Source organism: Odontesthes bonariensis, chromosome 4, assembly GCF_027942865.1.
Source record: "Odontesthes bonariensis isolate fOdoBon6 chromosome 4, fOdoBon6.hap1, whole genome shotgun sequence".
Taxonomy (NCBI): Eukaryota; Metazoa; Chordata; class Actinopteri; order Atheriniformes; family Atherinopsidae; genus Odontesthes; species Odontesthes bonariensis.
In genome coordinates this window covers 5,884,298-5,899,975 of record NC_134509.1, presented here as the reverse complement: position 1 = coordinate 5,899,975, position 15,678 = coordinate 5,884,298, and the positions used below count along the sequence as shown (strand labels likewise).

The window sequence follows — 15,678 nt, the reverse complement described above, 5'->3', positions numbered from 1 at the left end:
ACTAAATCATTTACTGGTATGGGCATAAAGAGAGCGGTTGCATTCCAGTTTCAGCACACTGTTTTTGGACAGTGACTAAAGGCCTGATAGGAAGGGAGTGTGTGGAGGAGAGAGTGGTGAGCAACATGGGCTTGTGTGATTAATTGAAGCTCAGAGACCTCAAAGCAGAAATGAAAATATTTAGACAAAGCTCATTTTGCTGAATGAATCACACACAAATTTTTCTCCCCCCATTTTTTTGTTACTAGTTAAGAAACAAAGTAAAACTATCAGCTTTGTCTGTAACCCATCACTTTGTACCTGTACAACACATGTCATTGTGTGTGTGATTTTGTTGCATACAGCATAGAAAAGCTATTGAAAGGATCAGTCAAATGGCCTAACCTGATGCATGGATGAGTTGTTAAGGCCTGTTGCTGGTTTTCCCGTTCATAGACTGATTCATGCAGAAATTTACTTACAAGTCACAATGTTACATCCACAAGCTCCATGCATGTGCATTAGAAAGGAAATTGGCAGCTTCATGACAGAAAGATTAGGAGCTACTGAGCTTCACACCAAGGAAAAACATCAAAAAGAGAAAAGAATGTAATATGGCTGATGTTTTTTGTTTCACTGGCTTATCGGCAGTCAGCGCACAGAACATTTCGGTAAGGCTGGTGCAAGACTGGCTGAGCTCTGCTGGTGGACTTAACCTACCCTAACGACCAGTCGCAACACTCTGTGTCCACAGCTTTCCAACCAATCAAACTGGCCCCTCCTGGGATGTATTTGTTAGAATGTGTTTGAAAAAAAAAAGGACATTTAAATATTCCTTGGGACTTGAAGAAAACTTATGTCCAAGTTGTATCCCAAGCAAACTTCTGTCAATCAGATAAATGAACCACGGCAAACATCTGCAGAGAAGCTGATGAAATCAAACTCTTCCAAAAACAAGTCAAAAGGAGGTAGAAACTATTTTCTACAGAGTAAAGCCTTCAGTGTAGTTCTTTGTTATTTTTTCACAGAAGAAATACACTCTTGTTCTAATTAAACTGATGCTGTAGCAGCAGCTATGCTAACCTCCTTGGAGCCAATTTATCCTCTCACTGCGGTGTTCATCTGGATTGCGCTCCCACAGACAGACGTGTTTTCAACACAGACATGTGTCCAGTCATCCAAAAAAGCCAACTCTGGCTTTGGAGATAAAGCATTGACTACATGCTGAATGTTGAAAAATATCTTGAACAGAGAGGGGCTGACAACAATCAATGTTATAACAGGGACAACAAAGCGGCAGAAATTATATATAGCAAAGTACTAGTTAAAATCATAAACAACAGATGCACTGGAAAACCTTTTTCATCTAACACTTAGTTTCATCTCATCAAAAAAAGTAAATCTTTTCCACAACAAAGCAAAGCTAAAGGATCAACAACAGCACCTACACAAGCAAGAGCAGCCCACTGCTCAGAATGTTCCACACATATTTCTGATACTTCCCCCAAGTGGCAGCTAAGCACTATGATATGCAGAGGTGCATTTGCCGAGCCCCAACAAAGAGAGCCCACTGAAGTATGTCCAAAGCATTAAGAAGCTACCACTGTAAGCTGTCGTCACACCTAAAAACATGTTGTGGCCACGAATACGCAACTTGCAAGATGGATTATGTCATGTCTGGATTTCTTGAATCTTCTTAGAATCCAGCTGCCTTGCATGGTAATAAATAACCTCTCGACCAGAAACGCTTAAAAATCAATTTTTCATTTAACTGATTTGACAAGGCATATTATTAATGACTCACATCAGAGCAGAAAGCACCACAGAGAACTGTTAAGTATGTGTTGTATTTACATACATCATATACTCTCCATGTGTCTTTTAAAAACATAATCTGTGCGTATTGGCTCATTTTAGGTTGGCAAAAACAAAAAAAAGCCCATGTCAACGAAGTGTGGAAAGCTTCTGTAACTGTGCTAATGAGGGCTAATTTTGGGCGTATTCTCTGGTGAGTCATAAAGTCAGTTCAGCAGAGACAATTTCTACCTTTTAGAAAAGCATAATATTGTTGCAGCGTGTATTTTCCATGGTAGTCTCTATCACCAGTTTTCCATGATAGTCCCACACACAAGTCCATCCAAAGAGGCATCATTATGGTGTGTTCACCATTTAAACAGCCTTTTCCTTCCTGTGTCCATTTCATCTAGTGTGAGATACAGTGTAGTGGAAAGAGCCTGGTAACTATGTACACCGTAATATCTGAATGTGACCAGATCAACAGGTTACATACTGGATAGGCAATCATCTGATTTTGGTTTTACTCTTACCTCATTTTAAAGTCTTCTAGTCACATTTGTGAAACCAATTATTGCCTCTAATGCATGTAATGGAACATACTCCCTCTTTCATTTCTTTTTTACATGTCAAGACTAGGTTTGAAAAGGTTTAAAAATTAAGTAAATAGAACCTCAGATGAGCAACTAGACATGATATATTACAGTGTGTGATGTTCAATAAAGACAAAGCCAAAAGGTAGAAACATAGTGTGTGAAAAATTGAGAACATCTCATAATTCAAAAGCTTGTAGAACTACTTTTGGATATGTTATTATTTTCTATCAAACATTATCAGTTCTTTACAACATTGCTTCAGTTCATTGTGGTTTTCATGCATTTGTTTCCAGTTCTCTTGAGGTTCTGCCACACTATTTCAATCAGATTGACGTCTGCACTTTGACTGGACCGTTTCAACACCTTGACTCTTTTGTTTTTCATTTATTCGATTGGAGATTGGCTGCTGTGCTTAAGGTCACTGCCCTGTTGCAATACTCAGTTTCAGCCAAGCTTTAGCTGTCAGACAGACAGCCTCACATTGGAATACTTTGGTATTCAGATGAGTTCATGGTGGACTCCATTACTGCAAGGTGCCGAGGTCCCGTAGCTGTAAAACAAACCCAAATCATCATCCCTTCACCACCGTGTTTGATGGTTGGTATGAGGTATTTGCGCCGATATGCTGTGTTTGGTTATCTCTGAACATGGTGTTTTGCACTATGACCAAATATCTCAACTTATGTCTTGTTTGTTCATTGTTCTAGATGGAACTTGGTAAACCAATTTTGGGCTGCCATCTTCTTTTTAGAGACTTTTTTCCTGGAAACCCTTCCAAACAAGCCATACCTTTCTTTTTCTAATAACTAATGTTTCTAATAACATTGAACATGCTAACTGAGGCCTGTAGATCTAACTCTTGACTTTTTTTAGTTACATTATATATATATATATGTGTGTGTGTTGTATATTTAAGTATACGTATAAAGCTAACTGACATAGCTGACCTAAGTGACCAAGCAACTACATCTTGTTAGCAAAAAATCTGATAGACAAAGCTGATAGTTCAATATCCTAGACTGTCTCCTTTTCTGTGTTAATTACTGTGCGACTAGGTTTTTTAAACAATATTTACATTCTTTGATTAAACATGAGCACTAAACTAAAGTAATACCTGTAATATTTCCTATTTTTGAGAGCTTAATGCTAGCCTTCTTTGTGGCTTCCGTTCTCAACACGATCCATGACGTATAACAGTGACCATCGGCCCAAATAACAGCTGGAGGAACTGACAGGAGGAGGAACAGGAAAGGAAGAATAGAGGAAGGATGAAAGAAAGAATAGAAGAGGAAGAGGAGGACAAAGAGAACTGACACAAGATCCACAGGCTTTAAAAACAAATTGATGAAGTTGTGAGTTTAGTGTAAAGGATTTGACAGATAATATCTCTTATTGTTGCCATTTTCACTATCCTTCTTCATCTTTTTGTCTGGGGGAATAGTGTTATTGACGTTATTCTGGTATAATCAATAACAGATGAGAGGCTACAGGGACTTGGCTAGCATAACCCCCCCCCCCTGTTTTTGACAGATTAAAAAAGCAGACATACACAGCACCTTCACACCATGGGAAGATACTTGAGATAGATATTTACATTATTCAGTAACAGAGCATTTCTGACAGATGTTAGTGCTCCTTGTAAACTACCAGTATATAAACATGGTAAATTGAAAGATATACAGAGCATAAATGACAAACCTTCAAAATCAGAAATTATTCCCTCCAAGTGTGGGTTGACTCCAGAATCAGACATCTTTTTCTGGCCCGAAATTTAACAAAACTCTTACTTTGAAATGGTCCCCTGCTAATTATCAACAAACTCCAAAAACAGGCTCAATAAGAAACAAGTCCGAGCCCTCAAAACTTTCTTTCTTAAAGAGCAACTTATTTTTTCGGACTTCTCACTAACTCTTTATATTGCTGCATTCAGGCTTCACAGTGAGGGAAAAGGCGAGCCTCCTCCCTTCTTCTCCTCCCTGTAGTTAGAAACACACACACACCCCTCCTCTAATGTCCTGTGGATGTGTGTGTCCCCTGCCCCCCACACACTCGTACGTGCACGCAAAGGCATTTGTGTAGACAACAGCCACTGTCATAAGGCGAGACTCTTTTCAACTAAAGTGCCTCTCAGGTCTGATTCACTCATTCTGCCTCTGAGCAGTTTAGACCGTAAACATGTCAAGCAGCCACTTTAACTGAGTTAATGTGCAATCAGACAAGATCCTATGTCACAAGAATACTTTCATCCTTTCAAAGATGGAGAAGAACTTTTGCTTTTTCAGCCCGTAACATAAAAATCTGAGAGACTTTCTGGAAGAAGTTTACATCATACAGATATACAGCCCCAGTTCCAAAACAGTTGTGATGCTGTGTAAGATGTAAAAACAATCAGAATGAAAAGATATGCAAATCTCGTAAACTGATGCGAAAAATATAGAAAACGTATTCAGTTTTGACAGTGAGACATTTTACTATTTTAAGAAAAGTATCAGCTCATCTCAAGATGAATTAATGCTCCAGATTTTCATTAAGATCATGACGGCAGCAACACATCACAAAAAAGTTGGGACAGGGCCATGTTTGCCTCTGTGCAATTTCCTCTCTTCTCTTAACAACAGTCGGTAAACATCTAGGAACAGAGGAGACCAGTCACTGGACCTTTGGGAGAGGACTGTTGTCCCACTCTTGTCTGATATATGATTCCAGCAGGTCAACAGTCCTGGGTTTTCTTTGATGTATTTTTTGTTTCATGATACGCCAAATGTTTCCAGTTGGCGAAAGGTCTGTACTATAGGCAGGTCAGTCCAGCACCCAGACTCTTCTATGACAAAGCTATTGTAATACATGTAGTGTACAGTTTAGCATTGTCTTGCTGAAATTTACAAGGCCTTCCCTGAAAAACACGAAATCTGTAAGGGAGCATATGTTGCTCTAAAGCCTGTATATATCTTTCAGCATTGCTGGTGCTTTTCCAGATGGGCAAGTAGCCAGTTCAATGGGCACTAACGCACCTCCACACCATCAGAGATGCAGGCTTTTGAACTGAATGCTGATAACAAGCTGGATGGCTCCTTCCTTCTTTGGTCTGGAAGAAGTGGCATCCGGGATTTCCATAAAGAATGTCAAGTTTTGATTTGTCTGACCAAAGAACAGTTTTCCACTTTGCTTCAGTCCATTTTAGATTAGCTTTGGTCCAGAGAAGACAGCAGTGTTTCTGGATCCTGCTCACATATGGCTTCTTCTTTGCATGATAGAGCTTTAACCTGTATTTTTGGATGGCACGGTGAACTGTGTTCACAGACAATGATCTCTAGAAGAGTTCCTGGACCCGTGCACTGTCTTTAGATTCAGATTCTTAAAATCAGATTCTTAAAATCAGTTTATAATACTACGAACTGGTGATCATTGAATATAAAAAGTCTATCAATTTTTCTTTGAAGAACATTATTTTGAAATTGCTCCATAATTTGTTGCCACAGATTTGCTGATGGCTGAACCTCTGAGACTCTGTCTCTTTAAGGTGCTCTTTTTATACCCTATCATATTACTCACCTGTTGCAGAGTAACTTAATTAGATGCAACATGTTTCTCCTGCTGTTTCTTTTTAGTATCACAGTCTTTTGTTGTCCCTTTCACAACTTTTTTGAGACGAGTTGCTGCCACCAAATTTTAAATGAGCTAATGAAATAGTAAAATGTCTCACTTTCAGCATGTGATATGTGTCCAGTGTTCTATTGTGAATTAAATGTTGGTTTGTGAAATTTGTAAATCGTTGCAGTTTTTTGTTTGCATTGTACACAGCACATAATTTTTTGGAACCTCTAGACAATGAATATCAGTAAGTGACTCATGGCCCAACGTGTCCATTGTGCCTCTGTTATCAGGACAAACATGAATTATGCTAGGTGAACACATCTGACTCAGTAATCCACTTTTTTTGGCAGACACTGATGAAAAGCTTGCTTTTGATGTGGTAGGTATGCTTACATTAGTCGCCCTTGAAGCTGCTGTGGCCAATTTAATCACGGATGTTTGCAGTGACAGAGAAACATTGTTGAAAGGGTGTTGATAAAATAATCCAAAGTGATGACATTTCAAAGTTCAACTACATTCCATCGCCCCCCTGGAGAGATGTGGTGCAGAATTCTTTATCCATGAATCTGAAACAGGAATACTGAAGTAGTGATACCATCACTGTAACTGCTGATTGCTCATGAGTGAGTAGTTTTTCACATCTTCCTGTTTGGAGCCAGACATGAATGCTAATGACATTTATGACAAAAAAAAAAAAAACTTGATCCAGCGTTAGTTTTACCATTTCCAAACTAATAGTGAAGGACAAGTGAGTAAATGTAACAGCAGATCCCCAATCAGCGCATAAAGGAAACCTAGAACTGAAGCGTGCACCATGGGGAGCTGATATTTCCATTTCCACATAGTCAAGGGACACTGTAACACATCAGAGTTAATAAATCAAGTCCCGTGGAGTTTTTCAGCCTAAGTGTAGGCAAAAAAGTACAAAATAGTGTCTGGCAAAATCTTAAGCTGAAAGTGGAATCCCATTTGAATGAAAAGTTCCATTATAAAGGGCACTAATAGGATGCCAAGCACACCCAGTGGCCCCTAACCCTAACACCTGAAAGGTCGCTAGTAACACAGAACAACACTGTGCGTTCTAGTGCACTCAGGCCACCTAATACATCTGCTGAGAAGGTGTCTCTCGACAGAGAACAGAGCACAGCACGCACAGTGTGCATGTATCCTAAATCCAGAAAACAAGTATTTTCACTGAGATGAATATTTGAACTCTGAGACCAGTGGCAGCTGGGGGTTGGAACAGGGTATGAGCTGGGAGGTAAAAGTTCCCTGAAATCTATTTCGACTTGTGACTTAGAAAAAGACGGACAAATTGATACTTAAAGGCACAATGTGCGATTTTTATGTCATTTTGAAGTGTATTGCATACAAAAAACACCTATACATACCATAAGAGTGTGCAGAAATAATCCTACTGGCATGTCCTAACCAAAGTTTATACGCAGCATAGCTGAGTTTTACTGCAGAATTAGCAGGCTAAACTGATAGCGCCGGACCGGCAGTTTTTCTGGCCAGGAGGTGGCGATATAGAGTAAAATCAACCTCCGTTCAACCCCAGGCAGTAGAAGAAATCGCTGGTCAAAGCGCATTTCCATGGTCTCCATTAGTTGCCTCCATCTGATGAAAGCATTCCCTATAATAACGCGGGCTTGCCCCCTTTTTTTGTCTGATATTCTTTTAGACAAACTTCTTTCGGATTTTCCGCTAGCATCTGCCATCTCGTTAGCACCTGCTCTGAGGAGGTTGATTTTACTCTATATCGCCACCTCATGACGTAAAAATCGCACATTGTGCCTTTAAAATTTTGAGGAATCTGGGACTAATAACAATTGGGTTTTGAGATCCAGGAAAGAAGACCACGCCTCACATAACCAGCTTTCAATGGTTACCTACATGCACGCGTCCAACCCCTCTATCCTCATTACCCCCCCCCCCCCCCCGTGCACAAAGGTGAGAGTCTGTCAAATCAAATTGACATATCTGATGGGGTGTTTTTAGGTACCATATTTTGCACACAATGCCAGGTCAAATGGTCAAAGTGAGGGGAAAAACACTAGGAGCAAAAAGAAAGACAGTAGATTTAAAAACCTGAATTTGACCTAAAGTGGAGATTCTTTATCCGTGAAATATCTGCTGATAATGCAGCATGTTCAACATAACACGATAGACTAAAAAAAAGCATCAGAAATGCAGTAATTTTCTCCTCAACAAGGCTTATTGCATTCACAGTGTCAGAGATGAACAGGAATAGACAGAATGGAGCTGAACCCTCAAGGGATAATTACAACATGTTCAATGCAATGTTTTTCTGTCATGTTGACTCATGTTGTTTGAATTGACCAAATATTTCAGATTTTATTGGATCAAGTCAAAGCAAACTTACACATAAAGCTTATCCGTTGCAAGAAACGTCTGTGTGGGTTGGGTCTACACACATGCATGCCAGTCTAATGTTATTTAAACCAGGTCTGACATTTTTCAGTTCAACATTTTTTTTTTTAGTTTTCAGTTTAAGTCAAAATGATGAACACACTGCACGTAATGCTTCCCTTTACACTAAACGTATGCAGTCAAATTGATGGCATAATTTACATTTAGGCTAATCGAAATACAAGAGTTAATGAAGACTTATGCCACTTTCTTCTTTAACTCCAATATATTTTGGGGGGCAAAAAGTTACGTCTGGTTATTTTGCTGATTTATATTGTGAGATAAAATATCAACATTTTATGTAATTATATATGTAACAACCGTACAGGATGTAAAGAGATATAAATGAGTTCCTAATGCTACATAATAATTCAGACAAAGTGATGTATACATTAATGAATCAATAATTATATTAAAATGAAATGAACTGGGCCATTCTTCCAAATGAGTGTACTTTAGGTATATGTTTTACCTCATTTTAATTAACAAAATGTTCTAAATACTTCAAATACCACTGATCACTTCATGCCAAGAAGTCCAGGCCTTGTTAGCACTGGTATCCTGGGGTTCTTGGGGGAGTGGGCAGTTCAAATGTGCAGCACCCTGGGGTGGGTGGTAGGAAAATAAACTGTGGGTCCTGCAGTGACAACAGCTCTGTTACTTAGGTAGTTTCATCTGAATTATCTGAATTAACAGATGAAGTTGAGCGGAAAGTTAGAGCAGGACAGAAAAGCTAGGTAAGCCTGTCAGAAAGACAAAGGGTGAAACAAAAAATAGCGCGTTGTTTTTACCGGTCCAGTTTTGTGTTACACACTGTCTTCTTCTTTTTTTTTAATTGCAGTCGGCAAACAGCTCATACAGAAAGTGCATTGATGCCACCTTCAAGATTGGAGTGGAATACATTTTTTGAGACTTTATTACCATTCTTTCTCCTGAAGATGTGCTTTTATGAAAGTAAGTGTACCATTTGGTGTTTTACCGTTAAATCAACGTTTGCCCGCTGTTTATCATTATGTGTAATTATGTGTTAAGTGATTTGGAAAGCTAACTTTCTAAATGTAGCTTAATGCTAGCCGCATCTTATGATGTCAGTAAACATAATCACAAAATTATCAACAGTTTGATGCCTTCCTTTATCACTGCTGCGTTTTGTGAGTACCAATGGTGGTGTATTATCGGATGATTCACAGTAGAGGACTGGATTAAAGATGGGATGTGAAACGGTGGGACCCCATGTCCCTGAAGCAGGGGGTAATGGCCAGACATCCAGTGGGAGCAGTATTAGGAATATAGTTCCATTCAGGGCTCTTTCTCATCCAGTCATTCATTCCTCATTGTTTTTGGTAGTATATACGAATGTATATATTTTCATTGAGAAATCTGCTTGTCCACATGGTGTACTGTAAAGTCATCTGACTTGGACCAGTCACTTTTTTGGGGCTTCTCGCGATTGATCTGGCAACGTTGGCAGCAACACAGGAAAGTTGAAAGTTTTTTAGTTTGTAATATGTTGTGCAGCTGAGCTTAGGTTAAAAAACATACATCCGTGGGCATGTCATCGTTAGTGCTCTTTAACTCTCACAATGCCATGCAGCGCTCTGTTCTATAAAACATGGGACTGTATGCCACAAAGCGCTGTTCAGCTAAAGCACACGGTGTGTTGAGCTGAGCAACGGAACCTGGGAAAGCTCAAAGATCTGGAGAAGCATGAGTGAGTGTGTGTGTGTGTGTTTACACTGCAAGTAACGTTACTTTCATATGTGACTGTGTATACATATGCTTGTGTGGTTTCTTGACTATGACTGCGGAAAAGGGTGTGTTGGTGTGTGTCAATGCCCTTGAAATAGCACAGTAAAGACAGAGGCCTTTGCACACTGAGGGATACGTTTGTTTAACCACAATCATTCAGCCACAAATCTCTTAAGTACAGAGGGATACTGAAATTGTTTGTTTTGCACCTTCCACCTGTGTGTAAGTTGGCAATACAAATGGAAATGCATGGTTCCTGAGTAATTTCAATACTTTTATCAGCATGGTTCTCTTATTTAATGGTTCACAGTGACTTAATCTTTGTAGGACTTTATAATAAGCTTTGACAACAATCAGCTCTGGTGGAGCAGAAATCGTTAACGTCTGAGCCCGCCTACCTCCTCATTAGTGTTTCAAAACGTGTAATTGCTGTGCCATATCTGGGACGTTTTCACGTAATGCAGACCACAAGCATGTTACAATCTGCAAAGGTGAATGAAGGCGTGTTACTTTTTGGAGCCATGAGGCTGTAGTTATTATACAGTTTTTTGAACACGTCTGACAGCTACGGCAGGTCACGGTGGGTTACGGCAAACCTTTGAAACAATGTGGAAAACCATTGTAAACCTTTATCACCTTTATCGAAGCAATAAAAGGAAAATAGAAACAACCCAAAACTTGAAAATGAGCAAGACAGAGTTTTGGTGTGGTAGAATCCACAGAGAGAAGGCACCTGAACATAAGGACTTGATTTAACTGAGTTCAATCTATGCTATGACTTTCATATGCATGTTTTTTTGTTTTTTTTTGCATCATTTGATGCCGGGTATTTTTTTCATGAGATGCAAGTTCCCCCTCACATTGCATGAATAGATTTTAATATTTTTGACACAAGCTCATTACTTCTTCACGGCTACCTGACTACAAGATTGTGTAGCCACTTGTAAGGCATCTCTTTCACAGATAAGTTTGGCTATGTAATGTCACCCCAGGACCGACCTGTGTTTCCATCATGTTCAATAACGTCACTTGTCAGAACTCCCTCAAGAGGACTGAAGGTGGGGCTACCCAGTCAGTTTCCTTTAGTCCCTGTGCTGGTTGTTTTCAAAGCTCCCTCATTTGTCATTACTACATAATAATCTAAGAAACAATATGAGGTGAGATACAGGGAGGGCAGTGGGAGGAGAAGTGTGGGGCGTTCACTCATTGAGGATATCCTGTACACTTCTTTTACGGAACACAGAGAGATTTCCCTGATTTCCTCTATTCTGGGTTCACATGTATTTGTGGATGTGGGCTGGGTTACGTGCACGGGTGCACGGAAGACAGTGTGGCTACAGCACATCAATACCTTGAAGACACAAAGCAATGCTCTGTGAGGAATATCTCAAGATTTAAAATGGTCCGGTTAATGCCAAACTGTCAATCTTCCCTACCGAGCCCTTGTGTTAACCAAAATCAAACTGAACAGAGAGCAAGAATGGAAGGGCCAAGCTTGTGCTTAGAAAAAAGCATGTGGTTCAAGGCATGTATAAAATGATAATGTGAGAAATGTTGCATTGTATTCAAGGTTGCCTGGATATTGAAGATGCAACAACAATTTTCCTTGGTTAATCTCTGATTTCACATTTGAATGATCACAATTTTCTGATTTAATAGACTTTTAAAAATGTTTTACATTTTTTTACCCTATCAATACCAGGCTACAAAAAAAGATGATGGATGGAGGTATTTGTTCAAAATTCATTAGAAAAGAAATTACAGTAGGCCTACACATCTTTGTATGCTCTTTTTTTCTCTTTTTAACTCGTCTTAAAACATTAAATTGTATCAGAGAAGTGCTGCATTCATACTTTTGGAAATCAATAATGATGTACCAGCCTAATAAAAAACGAGGATTGCAACAAGATACTTTCAGGTTATTCTCACCAAATGTAAATTCAGCCCAATGACTTAAATTTCAATGGCACATTTTTCAGCAAGCATCCCTGCCTTGTGACCAGAAGCAAACAGTCTGTTTTGTGTCTGCTATGTGCCTGCTATGCGCATGTCACGTTTACTGACCTTGTGGGGAGAACAAACAAACAAAAAAGTCTATGTTTCATTGCTAAGAGAATGATGTGTCAGAAAAGAAAAGAAAACTGGCTGGTCACCAGTTGGCGCCACTCAAGCTGAACATCTGCCAATTACAATAACCTGCCGATAAATCAGTGTATCCCTCCTGGAAAGATATAAGAGAAAATCTTCCTCTGGAAAACTGGGTTTGTCAAAATCTGTGATTGAAAAACAAGTGTATGTGACAGCTGTGAAGGTTTAATCTATGCCTTCCGTTCCTGAGTGAGTTAACTTTTTTCTATTCATGAATTCCTAAAGTGCTCAATGGGTATTAGATCAGGGCTGGTTATTCGTGGACTTCTTTCAACATTACTGCATGTTGGTATGCACGGGACCATTACCTGAAAGATCCACTTCTATCATGGTTTTTGTTTTAAACTAATCATGGAGCAGCTAAATCAAAAGGACGCAAGTTGATCATTTGGGAGACGTATAACATATACTACACATACTTAACGGTAGAAATACGTATAATAATACGCTATACTGACAAAATCTCATATGTGGGCCCTGACCTTGACCCTTTCCAGTTAAGCAGGGTTGAATTTTTTATTTTTTTTTCAAAAACTCTCTGATCCACTTTCAACATCTAATTCAAACTACTAAATCACTGTTTCTATTATTGTCAAAGTGACTCGGAAAATGTCTGACATACACTGTAATTATTGCCATCCCAACAGAAAAGACAGTGATTTCCTTCCTGTTTTATTGGAAAAACTTCAAGCAGCATCTCTACCTCTTCTTTGGTTCCTTTTTCCTTTGTTTTATTTAAAAGAATGCATCATCAATTAGAATTGACAAAAAGACAATGTGGTAGCCATATGGGGCAGCTGTGTGAGATGGCATGCCGTACGGAGTATAGTACTGAACAGAGGAGCCCTGCACCAAATAAAGGGTTAGAAAACACCATTTCCGCACTGAAATTTCAGTTTTCTCAAGCAACGTCTAATGAAATCAGGGGTGGGTGGGGCTGAGATTGTGGCTGTGGTTGCCAAGACAACAGGTCCAAACAGAACTGCACAGGTTGAAAACCAGGAAGTAGCCTTGCCCAAGCAAGGCTTCCTCAAATTAAAGGAGAAGGCGGTGAAATCATGCATAAGCACTGTGTTTTTTTGATGGAAAAACAAGGCTTTGTGACTTCACCTCTCTGCTACATTATCCTCAACCCTCATCTAGTAACAGCGTGCTAAATTCCTCCACATCTCATAAAAAATACCTCTGTCTGCGGAATATATATCCACATGAAACATTTCACATAATGTAGGGGAAATGGTGGCTGCACTGAGGATAAAGTAACACTGCAACAGTGCCATCAAGTGGGAACAAATACAGGATTGAAGAGTGTCTATATTTTATATATAATATGACTCATTGAGCTCAAATTCCTTATTAACAGTCAATTTAAAGTGTAAATTGCAGAGAGTTGCTCAGCTTTACAGAAGCTTTAATAAATCTAACTGGATTAGTATAATCCAGTGCAATCCACTGCAGACTAAAATTGAATAAATAATAAATTAGCCAGAACAGAGTTTACGAATTAAAGGAACCAAAGATCTCTGGCAGGAGAATTCCACAACAGAAACTTCTAAGAGAAACAGTTTGCGGGGCAGGGTGCAGGACAGCACGTAGAGTGTGATACATCTGGACAATTTATCAAGTCTGATGTCTGGTAAAATCCACATCATATAAACAGACACATGACACATGAACTTGATCATCTGCAATTTAAAATAAACCAGATGTGTTAGTCAGGATTAATCTGACAACTGGTCTTCTCAGCTCCCTCAGCTAAACGTCTAATCATGCGATGGTGGCATGAAGATTTAATTCTGTATATCTATCGATGGATTGTAGTTGTGTATATGAATCATCTGTGAATCCATATCCAAGCCTGCCAGTTGCAGTGCCACTTTGCTGTTGGAGATTATGCTTTGCCATTCAGGGAAGTCATCTCTGACACCGCATCACATGAGATTAACTCACTGTAGTTGTGCATATTGGAGCTATTGAGAAACATTCTGTGCACTTCACAATGAGCTTACTGTCGCTGTAGCTGCCCATTCTTTTAAAAAGGGTGAGAAAAAAGGTCTTTCACTCAAGCTTTGTCGCTACGTCAACATAGATGCTTAACTAATCAAAAGGGTTAAGTTAACCTGTAAGCCCACACACACCCGAGCACACACACGGAGGTCTCTAAGAGGCTGTTTCCACTGCAGACAAAGCCAACACAAGCAGGAGGACTTCTAGTAAAATGCTCCACACTGCTGAGAAGCTGATTCCTCTGTAGTCCAACAAATAAAAAAGCAAAGTAAGTTGGAAAGAGCTGCAACTTACCGGCTATTCTGTCTCGCTCCATAACTCAACGGCTACCTCATATAGCCACATGTAAGCTCTCGCTTTTCTCTCCTCTCCTTCCCTCCCTTTCTTTTCTGCATGGAGACTTCCCCTTTCTCCTGACTTAGTCACCCTGTCCCCCTCTTTCAACCCTCCCTCTCTTCTCCCTCCTTTTCCTCCGTCGGTCTCCGTTCCTCTTACTTCCTCTAACTTTTAATGTCTTCAGTCTGTCAGAATAACAAGTGAGTAGAACAGACATCCACAGCCATGTGCAAGTCATATGGAGTCTCGCTCTCTGCTTTCTTTCTTTCTAAGTGGACATTCTTTCAAATACCACCTATTCTCCCTTGTTGTTATTTCATAAGAACTAAAACTACTCCTCTTTATCTCCACATGCTCCTTTGGCACTGAGGTGGTACTACATGAGAGCTATTTTGGCCAAAGAACAAAAAGTGTCCACAAGGAGACGCCTCACTTTACTAACAAGACACACCAGGATGCACAAAGCCCACACAAAGGCAACATTTCAAATGAAGTTGTTAAAGTGGACTGAAGAGAATTCTTACCACTCCCAGTCTTGAAACACTAAAGTACGACACTTGTACATCAAGTGCATCTCAACAAGCCCTCTTCACAAACTTTCACTACTCAGCCTTACAACATCTCTCCAAATAAGCTTGTTGACCTCATGCACACGTCTCCGAGTGTCTTTCAGCTCAGTTTTATGGGATATGATTTGAAAAGAAGAATGCATTATTATGCTGTGAACAAAACAAAGACACTCTGTAGCATAAATCTGCTATCACAGCATTTACACACAACCCAACACCCAGACACACTTAAGCATCACGTCTGACCCTGTATTTGCTGGTCAGCAAAGTCAAGGACCATTTAGGGAGCTGCTGTGTTGATGAGAAAGTTATGAATACATTGCGCATACACACACACACACACACACACACAATCATCTTGTTTTGTGAAAGGGAGAGAAGGACTGATACCATAGCCCAACATACAACGCAACTACTGACTCATTTCCACTTCTTCTTTCTTACAAAGAATGACCTCCTCATAAGTGTGACCT

The 15,678-nt window shown here is 39.6% G+C and overlaps 1 protein-coding gene across 2 annotated transcripts in view; it reads right to left on the bottom strand.

Annotated features, from left to right (window-relative positions):
* Positions 1–14,696, bottom strand: part of septin9b (septin 9b) — a 69,888-nt gene extending 55,192 nt beyond the window's left edge. Inside the window, exon 1 of one of the 2 annotated variants that reach the window (XM_075462620.1) lies at positions 14,595–14,696. In XM_075462620.1, the coding sequence (XP_075318735.1) occupies positions 14,595–14,616 (22 nt within the window). In that variant the 5' untranslated portion in view covers positions 14,617–14,696. Of the gene's footprint in view, positions 1–4,067; positions 4,296–14,594 lie in introns of those variants that run through there. The other variant, XM_075462619.1, reaches the window with a different exon arrangement.
* Positions 14,697–15,678: the final 982 nt, after the last annotated feature.